Source organism: Physella acuta, unplaced genomic scaffold (genome assembly GCF_028476545.2).
Source record: "Physella acuta isolate Inbredline_101_S28 unplaced genomic scaffold, ASM2847654v3 ptg000466l, whole genome shotgun sequence".
NCBI classification, from domain to species: Eukaryota; Metazoa; Mollusca; class Gastropoda; family Physidae; genus Physella; species Physella acuta.
In genome coordinates, this window is record NW_026731985.1 from 200939 (window position 1) to 217500 (window position 16562).

A 16562-nucleotide genomic window follows, 5' to 3' on the forward strand; every position below is an offset into this window, starting at 1 on the left:
ATATATATATATATATATAATGTGTGGGTACTTTATAATACAAAGAAACATTTGTATAGAAGTAGAAATGAAGTTGTAATAGTTATCACATAAATTATTTTTAGACTTGTGTTGTATATAAGAAAACTAACGATACAGTATATGAATTCGATATTATTTATACTCACAAGCTTACGCTTCAGGTTATTGATGCTTTGTGAGTCAATACAACAATCTGTGTGTGCTGCATACACGTGCATTATGTGTACCTCACAATGATGTGTACATCACAGTGCACACTACACATAGTTTATACATCACATAGTTGTGTACATCACACGGAGCTGTGTACGTCACATGGTATTGTACATCACATAGTTGTGTACATCACATAGTTGTGTACATCAAATAGTTCTGTACATCACAGAGCTGTGTACAACACAGAGCTGTGTACAAGACGGGCACGCCCCGGGCTGGTACAAACAGCCGTGAGGCGTGTGAGATGACGTAACTGCAGCATGACACACTTCTTGGCATTTAGTTGCTCGGTCACTGCCTCTCCAGGGTGTGTTTGTGGGGTAGTTGTGTGTTTGTGGGGTATGCGATGCTGGGTCTCTCCGGTGTGTGTTTGTGGGGTAGGGATGCTGTGTTTGTGTGGTAGGCGATGGTGGGTCTCTCCGGTGTGTGTTTGTGGGGTATGCGATGCTGTGTGGGGAGACAGGCTGTTACTTTACTGTTACTGTTCTGAGTGAGACAGTTAACTGAATAATTTACTTTCAATACAGTGCGATCATTTCTTAAATTTAAATTATTTTAAAATATTAAATGAACTCCCCCCTCCCCCCCCCCCCCCAAAAAAAAAAACCCCACCAAAAACAAACATTGATCCAAATATGAGCGTGGTTCCAATGTCTGGGAAATACCTGAGCCCCAGCCGACCAAACTTACCTTGGGTACATAGCCTACCTGTGCCAGAGAAATGAAAATCAACACTTCCCTACAAATGTTATCACATGTACACATCTTCTAAATATTAGCTTTAGCTTCATTAGATATTTTCACGCTAAGGAATTACTATCCGTATTGAAAATACTAGGGTATTTGAAAAACTGAGGAATATATCCGTATTGAAAATACTAGGGTATTTGAAAAACTGAGGAATATATCCTTATTGAAAATATTAGGGTATTTGAAAAACTGAGGAATATATCCTTATTGAAAATATTAGGGTATTTGAAAAACTGAGGAGTATATCCTTATTGAAAATATTAGGGTATTTGGAAAACTGAGGAATAATCATCTTTATTGAGCAGACACTGATATTTTGAATCTAAGGAAGTACTTTCTTGTTGAAAGTAGGAAATTTACGCCAATAATACCTTTTTCAATTTAGAGTATAAGAGTATCTTGAGGCTAAGAAATTATCATCCTTCTAGAAAGGTTGTATTAACAAAAAAAATTCATCCATAAAGGTAAATTATGATAATTTCCCGTTAAGGAATTTTTTTTTCTTTGTTTTGTATTTTAATATTTTTACGGCAATGAATCAATCACACAATTTGGGATATTTTACGCAGATCAATTGAGTATATTTATTTTTTGAAGAAATTATATCATTAACCAAAGGTGAGCCGAGGAATATGATAATTAAAACCTTGGTTCTACAGCTCTAAACTCGGACATGTAACACGACTGATGGCTTTAGGTGACAGATAACTGCTCACAAAATTCTTTGTACCGTTTGAATTACTTTCGTCACGTTAGCTTGTATAAATCCAGGTTGTTTTGTTCATTTTAAATTGTTAGAAAATTTGTATTTTAGCAAGTCAAACTACTGGTGTCCTTGCTGATAGTAACACTCATCATATAGCCTTAATAGTCGATCTTATAGCACTTTGGTGTCTATCTTATAGCACTTTGTACCAGATCTTATAGCACTTTGTACCAGATCTTATAGCACTTTGTACCAGATCTTATAATATATTTGTACCAGATCTTATAGCACTTTGTTGCTGATCTTAAAGCATTTAGTGTTAGATCATTGTACTCTAGCTAAACATAGGGACCGCCCGTGTGTGACCAAGTTTTATTGTGCTGGTGACGAAATGTTTTCTAGCAGAGTGTCGGGGCTTTGTGTCATGTATTGGATTATTTGTGGTGTCAACATCTCCCTTAAGATTCCCATCGTTAGATTAAAGTGACCACAGACCATGAAAGTTGTATTGTCCAATACCATTTACTGTAAGTTAAAGTGTTGGCCGGACCAGGTACGTAACAAGGGAGTCTCTCTTGGTATGAGGCGGCCACCATGACGGTACTCACTCTCTTGATTGTCTGAGTGACAGACAGACTACTCACCCACAGTCCCCTGAGCTAGACGATGTATAGCTGAAGTAGCTGGGATGTGATGGTTAGCTGTAGTCACTACTTACTTGAAGAGATGTTGGTGTACTCTGGTCAGTCGAGATATAACGTTTACTGGTAGTTTGTAAAGTAATACATACTGTTACTGGTAGTCAGCGTGTAAAATAATATACCTTTTTGTTACTGGTAGTCAGTGTGTGGGATAATATATCCTCTTGTTACAACTAGTCAGCGTGTAAAATAATATATCCTTTTGTTACGACTAGAACCTAGTCAGTGTGTACATTTGGTTATATCTTCTGACACTGGTAGTTAGAATGTAAAATGGTATATGCTCTCTTGTTATTAAAATTGTGATTTTTATTTATAGAGAAAATAATTTTAAACTAAGCTCGCATGCTGCCAAGATTTTCCATTTGGCTGCAGCAAGTTTTTATAGCTGCGGTACTTGGCAGTGGTAGCGTGTTCTGTGGAGCAGGTAATTGCTTGCAGGCTTGCCTTGTGAGTGAACTCACCTAAAGAAACACTCGAATAGGCCAACACTGCCGTACGCACCATTCACTTCATTTTTTCTCACTTCAGGCGTCTACAGGGCCGGTTTTTTTAGCCTAAATACAGTACAGGGAACTAAAGCTTAGCTTAGTACCCTACGGTTTGTGCTTTCTTCTCTCAGTATTGGGCTTTCAGCTATGGGGGGATGAATGAGGAGCAATGTACGGTATCCACACTTGAGTGGGCCTAGTTTATACGCCTGAGTTCATCAATTACAACAATATTCGCGCCAGTCTCATTGAAGCCTTGGTAACAATCTGAAAGTTTTATTTAAAAGACCAGTTCTGTTTAAAGCTGGGGTTGATCTTTTAGTCGATCTCAGCACCGGTTGTCTGACAGCGGGAAGATTCTAGATTTTGTCTCACGTCGGAACGTCAAAGTTTTCGTTCTACTTGAAACATTTTTTTACTGGACCTAAAGCTACTTTATTTAAATACTGGACCTAAAGTTACTTTATTTAAATACTGGACCTAAAGCTACATTAAAAATAATCAAATATTAATTAATAATTATTTTAAAAATACAAGCAATACTTAAGTGCTGCTTAGCAGAAATTAGAAATAAAACAAAATATCTAGTTCTTTATATTATATATATATATGTATATATATATATATATATATATATATATATATATATATATATATATATATATATATATATATATATATATATATATATATATATTATATATATATATATATATATATATATATATATATATATATATATATATATATATATATATTTATTTATTTTTATTATAGATTTACTAGTAACCAATTCATTACATTCAGACAAGACCTACGTGCGACTACTGTATTTCACGTGTTTATGAAGTCTAGAGCAGGCATTAATAAAATGACAATTGTTTCTCTTGAATGACTTGAGATTCCTGTTGGTGTTCTACCCCACTAGAAAACACAATCACTGTATACCTCATTTGTGTGTATTACCTCACCTTATTTGTCTGTATTACCTCACCTTATTTGTGTGTAATACCTCACTTATTTGTCTCTATTACCTCACCATGTCTGTATTACCTCACCTTATTTGCGTGTATTACCTCACCTTATTTGTATGTATTACCTCACTTATTTGTCTATTACCTCACTTATTTGTCTATTACCTCACCTTATTTGTCTATTACCTCACTTTATTTGTCTATTACCTCACCAGATTTGTCTGTATTACCTCACCTTATTTGTCTCTATTACCTCACCTCATTTGTCTGTATTACCTCACCTTATTTTTCTGTATTACCTCACCTTATTTGTGTGGTATTTAACGACCTTGGTTGTTTACTGGTCTGGCGACCTAATATTTGACACAAGGATTCGTTTCACAACTGACTTGAAACATTGTAGAAATGGGGAGTTATTTCAACAGTTTAATATATACGGATCATAAGAAAATGGATACTTAATAATTGATTGTATATGGGTTGATTCAGCAGCTTTAAAATATTGTACGAAGGACCAGTATACACATTTCCATAATAATCAGTGGCTTTATAAACTTAATACAGCGCAATCTTTTACAAATATAATTTCTCTACCACCTGTATATATATATATATATATATATATATATATATATATATATATATATATATATATATATATATATATGTATACATATATATTTTATATGTATGTATGTATACATATATATTTTATGTGTATGTATGTATACATATATATTTTATATGTATGTATGTATACGTAATATTTTATATGTATGTATGTATACGTAATATTTTATATGTATGTATGTATACATATATATTTTATATCAGGGGTCTCCAAACTTTTCAGTCCGAGGGCCGCATTAACTATCAATTTTCAGTTCAGGGGCCAGAGTTTCTTCCCGGCATGTCTTTGATTTTTCTGGGCATCCTCAGCCATCACCAACACACGTTTTTTTCCGTGGACAAAAAGATCTCCGCGGGCCGGATGAGAGGACCTCGCGGGCCGCAATCGGCCCGCGGGCCGTAGTTTGGAGACCCTGTTTTATATGTATGTATGTATGCATATATATTTTATATGTATGTATGTATACATATATATTTTATATGTATGTATGTATACATATATATTTTATATGTATATATGTATACATATATATTTTATATGTATGTATGTATACATATAAGGCTTTATGTTATGGTTACACATAGTAAAAAAAAATTAATAATTAAAATATTATTTTGGTGTTGCCGTTTGAAAAGGGTTGGTAATTGAATTCTTCTAGAACAAAAACCCACCTGAGACACGTTCACAGCCCACCTCATTCGATAATGTCTCCATGTATCATGTCGGCATAGTTCACCCTTTCTACAATCCCACAATAGACAACCTTCAACCGAATATATTGAAGCACAGTTTTTATACACGCCAGTAGGAAATCTGCTTACAAAAAATATTTGGATTGTTCTATTTCAAATTATTTTCCCCATCGTTGCGTATGATTCGTGCCAGCTGATTCGCTGTGGGAACACACGAAGATTTTATTAGAAAACTTGGTTAATTTATTTTAGATAACATACATCTGTACCCAAAATATATTTGTCCTGTGTTTGTTCGTGTGTAGGTTACAGCAGGTTGTGGTGAGAAAATATTATAGCCCCACCCGACTCTCATGTTGGGGGCCATTTTGTCGGAAACCACAGTACAGGGAACTCTTATTTATATTTTTTTTTTATTATGACTGGTTTCGGTGTTCTAATTTAGTTCGTAGCCTAGATACGACAATTAATATAAAATATAACCAAGTGTTCAATATGCACAAAAAACTAAATAGTCTACTGCCCCCCCCCCCCCCCCTTCCAATCACCAACTAGCCTACTGCCCCCCCCCCCCCATCCAGTCCATTATCAAGCCTACTGCCCCCCCCCATCTAGTCTACTAACTAGCCTACTGCCCCCCCCCCAGTCCACTATCAAGCCTACTGCCCCCCCCCCCATCTAGTCTACTAACTAGCCTACTGCCCCCCCCCCCCAGTCCACTAATTAGCCTGCTGCCCCCCCCCCCCATCTAGTCCACTAACTAGCCTACTGCCCCCCCCCCTTCCAATCACCAACTAGCCTACTGCCCCCCCCCCCCCCATCCAGTCCACTATCAAGCCTACTGCCCCCCCCATCTAGTCCACTAACTAGCCTACTGCCCCCCCCAGTCCACTATCAAGCCTACTGCCCCCCCCCCCATCTAGTCTACTAACTAGCCTACTGCCCCCCCCAGTCCACTAATTAGCCTGCTGCCCCCCCCCCATCTAGTCTACTAACTAGCCTACTGCCCCCCCAGTCCACTAATTAGCCTGCTGCCCCCCCCCCCCATCTAGTCTACTAACTAGCCTACTCCCCCCCCCCCCATTCAGTCTACTAATTAGCCTGCTGCCCCCCCCCCCCCCATCTAGTCTACTAACTAGCCTACTCCCCCTCCATTCAGTCCACTAATTAGCCTACTGCCCCCCCCCCCATCCAGTCTACTAACTAGCCTACTCCCCCCCCCCCCCCATCCAGTCCACTAACTAGTCTACTGCCCCCCTCTCTAGTCCACTAACTAGCCTACTGCCCCCCCCCCATCCAGTCCACTAACTAGCCTACTGCCCCCCCCCCCCCCCCCACATCTAGTCGACTAACTAGCCTACTGTCCCCCCTATCTAACCGACCCAGCCCCTGTATATAGTTGACTAGTGACCCGACTATCGATTGATACCTCAGTGCTGGGGTAGGGAAACATAAACTCTGTAGTCGGGTACACGGGTTACGGCTTCCGGTCAGTCCCGCATCTCACTCGACATTGATATATTCCCCAAGTGATTCTTTCGGTGGGACGCAATGGGCTGCCGGACCCCAACACGTAGAGTGGTCACTATCTGGACATTTCTCTCTGCTTGGTCACTATCTGGACATTTCTCTCTGCTTGGTCACTATCTGGACATTTCTCTATGCTTGGTCACTGTCTGGACATTTCTCTCTGCTTGGTCACTTTCTGGACATTTCTCCCTGCTTGGTCACTATCTGGACATTTCTCTCTGCTTGGTCACTATCTGGACATTTCTCTCTACTTGGTCACTATCTGGACATTTCTCTCTGCTTGGTCACTATCTGGACATTTCTCTCTGCTTGGTCACTATCTGGACATTTCTCTATGCTTGGTCACTGTCTGGACATTTCTCTCTGCTTGGTCACTATCTGGACATTTCTCTCTGCTTGGTCACTGTCTGGACATTTCTCTCTACTTGGTCACTATCTGGACATTTCTCTCTACTTGGTCACTATCTGGACATTTCTCTCTACTTGGTCACTATCTGGACATTTCTCTCTGCTTGGTCACTATCTGGACATTTCTCTCTGCTTGGTCACTATCTGGACATTCTCTCTACTTGGTCACTATCTGGACATTTCTCTCTACTTGGTCACTATCTGGACATTTCTCTCTGCTCATTGACACACTAGGCGCACACAGTGATATAAATCGGATATTTTTATTTGAGATGCTGGAATAAAATTTCACACGAAAATGTCGGTATGCAGTAAGCTGCTTGCGTACGGTAATAAGGAATGCTGTACTAGCTGTGTACTGGGTTTTTGCTGTGTTAGACGCTCAAGGTTTTCCACGATCTGCCAACGTTAAGGTGGAACTTCCTGTCTGTTCTTTACGTGAAACAAATGTCTTTAGAATTTCATGAAAATGTGTACTTGGTGTTGTACACACTGTGTACATAAGCAGGTGCCCTCGTATTGTTTTAGTGAATGGATTGAAAAAAAATAAAAGTAAAAAAAAATGTTTTAAAATTCCTAAATATGCTAGATTATTGAAAAAAAAAATTAATTAGTTTTGCATAGTAACAAAAAAAATATTGATTTAATTAATTAAAGCATGCAGCTTTAAAAACATGAAGACTGTTAGCACTGGCATGTTGATATTTTCCTAGTTGCCCTCAAACATTTTGTGTTGCTGGGGTCAGTGTATCGTTCTTGTAACGGTGTGTTTGTTATTCATCTGATGTAGTGGCCCCAAACACACATCCCCCACATGACTGGCGCATGTGTGGGTGTGTGAGGCTGAAAAGACAGCCACCTCCCTGCATGTGTGGGTGTGTGAGGCTGAAAAGACAGCCACCTCCCTGCTGTTTAGACTGGCCGATTGTTGTACCGTCTATAGGCGGATAGCACGCTGATACACGGAACTCTACGCCACAAAAATAGTTCGGGCATTTCGCTGATTTTTATTATTGTACGCCGCTGGAGTCCGCCTGTCTGTTATGTATTATGTAGGGGATGGTCTCCTAGTTCATGTAATCAATGCCGTGTAATGGTCTTCTGACACATGTAATCAATGCCGTGTAATGGTGATCGGTCCTTGTACATTTTTCATGAGATTGCCATTTTAGATGCCTTTGTAAAGGTGTATAGATTTACTAATTATGCGTGGTGTCTAGACTTTGTATAGGTGCGTAGTGTTTAGACAATGTAATGGTGTTTATTGACTGATTAATAAACGTAACGTTATCATATCCCTAAATAGTGATTACAGTGTAATGCTGTATATTCTTAATAATGGTGTATAGTGATGTTTGCTGGCTAATTTAAAAAGAATTTAAAACTCTCTAAAAGGTGTCTTGATGGCATATTGGTGTTTAGATGGTGTAATACAAACGTGAAATCGTGTCCACGTTGTAGTGACTGGGTGTGTAGTTTTGCTGGTGCATACCTGAAACGGGTACATCACCACTTGTTTGGTGTCTCTAAGTCACCTGTCTACCACCCCAGCCACACACACCCAGTGTGATGTAGCCACATACCCCTAGTAATGAAGCCACACACACACAGGTTGGTGTAACCACACACAGAGTGATGTAACCACACACACACACACACAGTGTGATGTAACCACACACACACACACACACACACAGTGTGATGTAACCAAACACACACACACACACACCCAGCCAGAGAGATGTAGCCAGCGCGAGTGATGTATGACTTTATTGAACCGCCTAGCTGTATCAGTGTGGAGATGAATCTGAGAGCCCCCACTCAGCCCACAACAAACAGACTTTTATTACATCTCCGTCGCCAAGAATTTATCTTTTTAATTAGGAGCCGGGCAAAGGGGGGCGACAGTATTGGACGGCGGGTGTGATCAATTTGTCCGTCGGTCACCGCTGCACCCGTCTGATTGCTAGCGGTTTATTTACACGGTGACAGGAAGTGGGGATAATCGGGTCAGACTTGCCCCGACTCTAGCCTCGTCTCTCGCGCATTGCTTTATTGGCTGCTAGTTTATCTTGTCGTGTCAGGTGGCGCCACTACTGACATGGTCAGTGACACGCTCGTACTGGTCAGCACAAGATCATTTCACGGTGGGCAACAAGATCATTTCACGGTGGGCAACAAGATCATTTCACGGTGGGCAACAAGATCATTTCATGGTGGGTAACAAGATCATTTCACGGTGGGCAACAAGATCATTTCACGGTGGGCAACAAGATCATTTCATGGTGGGTAACAAGATCATTTCATGGTGGGCAACAAGATCATTTCATGGTGGGTAACACAAGATCATTTCATGTTGGCCAACAAGATCATTTCACGGTGGGCAACAAGATCATTTCATGGTGGGCAACAAGATCATTTCATGGTGGGTAACAAGATCATTTTATGGTGGGCTACAAGATCATTTCATGGTGGGCAACAAGATCATCTCATGGTGGGTAACAAGATCATTTTATATAAGACCGTACATCCAATACCCACCCTGAACCTTCAACACCACATGTGATAGCTGAGATAGAGTAGATTTGGGTACAGCTAGCATATAAAGTTTGTTGCCTTTAAGCTGTATAAAGATGGTCGATGTTTGGTAGCGTTAAGCTGTATAAAGATGGTCGATTGTGTCTAGCTTGGTGTTACACATCTGTTTATCTCTGCCATTGTCTGTGCTTGTCTAAACACACTCGTCAACATTTTCACCCTCCCCCCTCTCTTCCTTCCACCTGCTATAGTGTAGTTACTGTAATACTTGGTTAAATCCATACACAACATTATGTGACATGAAATCTTTTACAACTATTTTTCTTCAGCTTGTTTAAGCATCAACTAAAAACTTCATGTATCATAGTATTTGCTTATTGGTTCAACTGATGAATCTAATGTAATAAACCCTGCCTGAATCATAGTACTTGCTTATTGGTTCAAATGATGATCTTGTCTGTCCACAGCACGATACATCGGTGGTCATCTAACAGTGGATTAACCGATGATGCCTCGCGAGAAAGGTAAGACCATTTCTTCTAAACACTGTATAATTAGACTAGTTGCTATGGTCATTTCTTCTACAACTTAACTCTGTATAGTTGGAGACAATGTTCAGTGTTACCCTGTTTACTAACAAACTAGTAACTGTCCATAAAGATGGGTTGTTTCAAAAAGATGCCCAGTACCCATTAAAGCTGAGCAGGCTCAAAATTCCGTCACACTCTATTGCCCTGTCACGGCGATACATTCTTGTCACGTTTGTGAGATAATTCTACTTGTCACGAATCTGACACATGCTCAACACTGTTTATACATACATCATTGTGACAGTATTAGGTAACACTATAGTGGCACTATAAGACTACTACATGTGACACACCATTGTGACAGTATTAGGTACACATTGTGACACACTATAGTGGCACTATAAGACTACTACATGTGACACACCATTTTGACAGTATTAGGTACACATTGTGACACACTATAGTGGCACTATAAGGCTATTACATGTGACACACCATTGTGACAGTATTAGGTACACACTATAGTGGCACTATAAGACTACTACATGTGACACACCATTGTGACAGTATTAGGTACACACTATAGTGGCACTATAAGACTACTACATGTGACACACCATTGTGACAGTATTAGGTACACACTGTGACACACTATAGTGACACTATAAGGCTATTACATGTGACACACCATTGTGACAGTATTAGGTACACACTATAGTGGCACTATAAGGCTATTACATGTGACACACCATTGTGACAGTATTAGGTACACACTATAGTGGCACTATAAGGCTATTACATGTGACACACCATTGTGACAGTATTAGGTACACACTATAGTGGCACTATAAGACTACTACATGTGACACACCATTGTGACAGTATTAGGTACACACTGTGACACACTATAGTGACACTATAAGGCTATTACATGTGACACACCATTGTGACAGTATTAGGTACACACTATAGTGACACTATAAGGCTACTACATGTGACACACCATTGTGACAGTATTAGGTACACACTATAGGTAGTGGCACTATAAGGCTACTACATGTGACACACTATTGTGACAGTATTAGGTACATACTATAGTGACACTATAAGGCTACTACATGTGACACACTATTGTGACAGTATTAGGTACATACTATAGTGGCACTATAAGGCTATTACATGTGACACACTATTGTGACAGTATTAGGTACACACTATAGTGGCACTATAAGGCTACTACATGTGACACACTATTGTGACAGTATTAGGTACATACTATAGTGGCACTATAAGGCTATTACATGTGACACACTATTGTGACAGTATTAGGTACACACTATAGTGGCACTATAAGGCTATTACATGTGACACACCATTTTGACAGTATTAGGTACACACTATAGGTAGTGGCACTATAAGGCTACTACATGTGACACACCATTTTGACAGTATTAGGTACACACTATAGTGGCACTATAAAACTACTACATGTGACACGTCATTGTGACAGTATCAGGTACACACTGTAGTGGCACTATAAGGCTATTACATGTGACACACCATTTTGACAGTATTAGGTACACACTATAGTGGCACTATAAAACTACTACATGTGACACATCATTGTGACAGTATCAGGTACACACTGTAGTGGCACTATAAGGCTATTACATGTGACACACCATTTTGACAGTATTAGGTACACACTATAGGTAGTGGCACTATAAGACTACTACATGTGACACACTATTGTGACAGTATTAGGTACACACTATAGTGGCACTATAAGACTACTACATGTGACACACCATTGTGACAGTATTAGGTACACACTATAGTGGCACTATAAGGCTACTACATGTGACACACTATTGTGACAGTATTAGGTACATACTATAGTGGCACTATAAGGCTATTACATGTGACACACCATTGTGACAGTATTAGGTACACACTATAGTGGCACTATAAGGCTACTACATGTGACACACCATTTTGACAGTATTAGGTACACACTATAGTGGCACTATAAGGCTATTACATGTGACACACCATTGTGACAGTATTAGGTACACACTATAGTGGCACTATAAGGCTATTACATGTGACACACTATTGTGACAGTATTAGGTACATACTATAGTGACACTATAAGGCTACTACATGTGACACACTATTGTGACAGTATTAGGTACATACTATAGTGGCACTATAAGGCTACTACATGTGACACACCATTTTGACAGTATTAGGTACACACTATAGGTAGTGGCACTATAAAACTACTACATGTGACACACTATTGTGACAGTATTAGGTACACACTATAGTGGCACTATAAGACTACTACATGTGACACACCATTGTGACAGTATTAGGTACACACTATAGGTAGTGGCACTATAAAACTACTACATGTGACACACTATTGTGACAGTATTAGGTACACACTATAGTGGCACTATAAAACTACTACATGTGACACACCATTGTGACAGTATTAGGTACACACTATAGTGGCACTATAAAACTACTACATGTGACACACTATTGTGACAGTATTAGGTACATACTATAGTGGCACTATAAGGCTATTACATGTGACACACCATTGTGACAGTATTAGGTACACACTATAGTGGCACTATAAGGCTACTACATGTGACACACCATTTTGACAGTATTAGGTACACACTATAGTGGCACTATAAGGCTATTACATGTGACACACCATTGTGACAGTATTAGGTACACACTATAGTGGCACTATAAGGCTATTACATGTGACACACTATTGTGACAGTATTAGGTACATACTATAGTGACACTATAAGGCTACTACATGTGACACACTATTGTGACAGTATTAGGTACATACTATAGTGGCACTATAAGGCTACTACATGTGACACACCATTGTGACAGTATTAGGTACATACTATAGTGGCACTATAAGGCTACTACATGTGACACACCATTGTGACAGTATTAGGTACACACTATAGTGGCACTATAAGACTACTACATGTGACACACTATTGTGACAGTATTAGGTACATACTATAGTGACACTATAAGACTACTACATGTGACACATCATTGTGACAGTATTAGGTACACACTATAGGTAGTGGCACTATAAGACTACTACATGTGACACACTATTGTGACAGTATTAGGTACACACTATAGTGGCACTATAAGACTACTACATGTGACACACCATTGTGACAGTATTAGGTACACACTATAGGTAGTGGCACTATAAAACTACTACATGTGACACACCATTGTGACAGTATTAGGTACACACTATAGTGGCACTATAAAACTACTACATGTGACACACCATTGTGACAGTATTAGGTACACACTATAGTGGCACTATAAAACTACTACATGTGACACATCATTGTGACAGTATTAGGTATACACTGTGACACACTATAGTGGCACTATAAGACTACTACATGTGACACACTATTGTGACAGTATTAGGTACATACTATAGTGGCACTATAAGACTACTACATGTGACACACTATTGTGACAGTATTAGGTACACACTATAGTGGCACTATAAGGCTATTACATGTGACACACTATTGTGACAGTATTAGGTACATACTATAGTGGCACTATAAGGCTACTACATGTGACACACCATTGTGACAGTATTAGGTACACACTATAGTGGCACTATAAGGCTATTACATGTGACACACCATTTTGACAGTATTAGGTACACACTATAGTGACACTATAAGGCTACTACATGTGACACACCATTGTGACAGTATCAGGTACACACTATAGTGGCACTATAAGACTACTACATGTGACACACTATTGTGACAGTATTAGGTACATACTATAGTGACACTATAAGGCTACTACATGTGACACACCATTGTGACAGTATTAGGTACATACTATAGTGGCACTATAAAACTACTACATGTGACACATCATTGTGACAGTATTAGGTATACACTGTGACACACTATAGTGGCACTATAAGACTACTACATGTGACACACTATTGTGACAGTATTAGGTACATACTATAGTGGCACTATAAAACTACTACATGTGACACATCATTGTGACAGTATTAGGTACACACTATAGTGGCACTATAAGACTACTAAATGTGACACACCATTGTGACAGTATATATCTCTTACTGACACACCATTTTGCCAACATTAAACTCCAACTTCTTTACTATTGTGACATCATCCTTAAACTCCTACTGACATCAGCATTAAGCTCACACTAACAGCAGCAACCCAACCGTTTTAAAGTGCAGTGCCCCCTCATATCGTCTGACGTCATTAGTGTCATGCCCCCCTGCCTGGCATTACATTATTATGAAGTTAATTCCCTCGATGTTCCCTCGATGTTCCCCGTAGCATTGGCCGACATCTGACCATAAAACAAATCTAGCCCACGCTTGGCTGGCTCTATATCGGGATTCACTTAGTGAATAAACCTTTAAACTGGGATACTAGAGGATGGCTCTGTATCGGGATTCACTTAGTGAATAAACCTTCAAACTGGGATACTAGAGGATAGCTGGCTAGTGGGATTCACTTAGTGAATAAACCTTTAAACCGGGATACTAGAGGATAGCTGGCTAGTGGGATTCACTTAGTGAATAAACCTTTAAACTGGGATACTAGAGGATAGCTGGCTAGTGGGATTCACTTAGTGAATAAACCTTTAAACTGGGATTCTAGAGGATGGCTCTGTATTGGGATTCACTTAGTGAATAAATCTTTAAACTGGGATACTACAGGATAGCTGGCTCTATATCGGGATTCACTTAGTGAATAAACCTTTAAACCGGGATACTAGAGGATAGCTGGCTAGTGGGATTCACTTAGTGAATAAACCTTTAAACTGGGATACTAGAGGATAGCTGGCTAGTGGGATTCACTTAGTGAATAAACCTCTAAACTGGGATACTAGAGGACGTGGCTGTGTTATGTGTGAGTCATCTCAATATGTCTAAAGGAGCTTACAGTGGCTCACACTGTTATAGAAACGCTGGTTATTTAACTACAATCACTATAGTCGCGCTTATGTATACATATCATTTACCTGTGCAAACTAATTATTTTCATTGTGAAAATGTGTGTACAATCTCTATTTGTGTTGTGTACACAATTTAGTTGTTTTTCAGTGGGAATCTGTACGCGTCTTGTGTATACACGATCGAGATGTGTGTATATTGTTTAGTTTTGTGTATACATCTCGATGTATGTATATTGTTTAGTTGCGTTCATGTAGTTTGTCGTTTTACACGGTTTAGAAATGTGTGTACATATTTTTTGTTGTGTATACACGGTTTTGTGTATACAGTTTGGTTTTGTGTACACAATCTACTTGAGTGTATACTATTTAGTTGTGCTTACATGATTTAGCTGTGTATAACATGAAAAAAATGTCCGATGATGCTGTTGTATGGAGTGAGCTTTGAGCGTGGGCACTCACCTCGTGTGGTTGATTGAGTTCTATTTTAAAGTTCGGGCCCATTGGTTCCTGTGGCTGAGGGCCGTAGCATTGAGTCCTAGAGGTGAGGGCCGTAGCATTGAGTCCTAGAGGTGGGGGCCGTAGCATTGAGTCCTAGAGGTGGGGGCCGTAGCATTGAGTCCTAGAGGTGGGGGCCGTAGCATTGAGTCCTAGATCTGCCCAAACGTGAAGATAGAGGTGGGGGCCGTAGCATTGAGTCCTAGATCTGCCCAAACGTCGGCGTGAAGATAGAGGTGAAGGGATGAAAAATTGTCGGCCGTGAGTACACCCGGGGTCGGCTTTCTTGTCTTAATGCCGACGGATAGTCTGAGATTGTAGTAGTGGCTGGTGCCAGCAGGGGCCTGATACTTGCCCTACCCGCGGAACAGTGGGACGCTCACACAAATCTCGATGCACCTGCAATGGCCCTCGATTCGCCTGAGCCAGGGGAGATAAGTCGTGTAGCTCAAAGCCGCTCGCCCCCTTTCTTGACTACCTCCCATTACTGGGTATTGGAGAAAAAGATTTCCATCATTGAGGCGACGGATAGTTTTTTTTTTTGACGTGTTGATTGGATGTGTTGACATGGACGAATGTGTAGTCCATGGCGGGGTGTGTTGGCATTTACGTGATAGCCTGGTGTGTTGACAGTTTGATCATAACACATTCATCTTCTGCTCCTCTATAAAATACGATGTTTTAAAAAATTGAAATGAAGTAAAAACTAAGATTCTCGACTGTAAACGTTGGAAGATCGGGTGTTGGGCTGTTTATCGCGGCCTCACTTCAAGGAGAAATGATAAAGTTTTGATCTGAGCGTTGCCGGCATTTTCCCCGTAAAAAATAAATAATTTTTT

General features: G+C 39.7%; 1 protein-coding gene across 15 annotated transcripts in view; it reads left to right on the plus strand.

Annotated features, from left to right (window-relative positions):
• The window catches only part of LOC131943742 (nuclear hormone receptor HR96), a 151988-nt gene that overhangs the window by 107278 nt on the left and 28148 nt on the right, over nucleotides 1-16562 (plus strand). For all 15 annotated transcript variants that reach the window (XM_059303989.1, XM_059303974.1, XM_059303981.1 and 12 more), the window contains one exon: nucleotides 10126-10182. In XM_059303989.1, the coding sequence (XP_059159972.1) occupies nucleotides 10126-10182 (57 nt within the window). The remainder of the gene's footprint in view (nucleotides 1-10125; nucleotides 10183-16562) is intronic.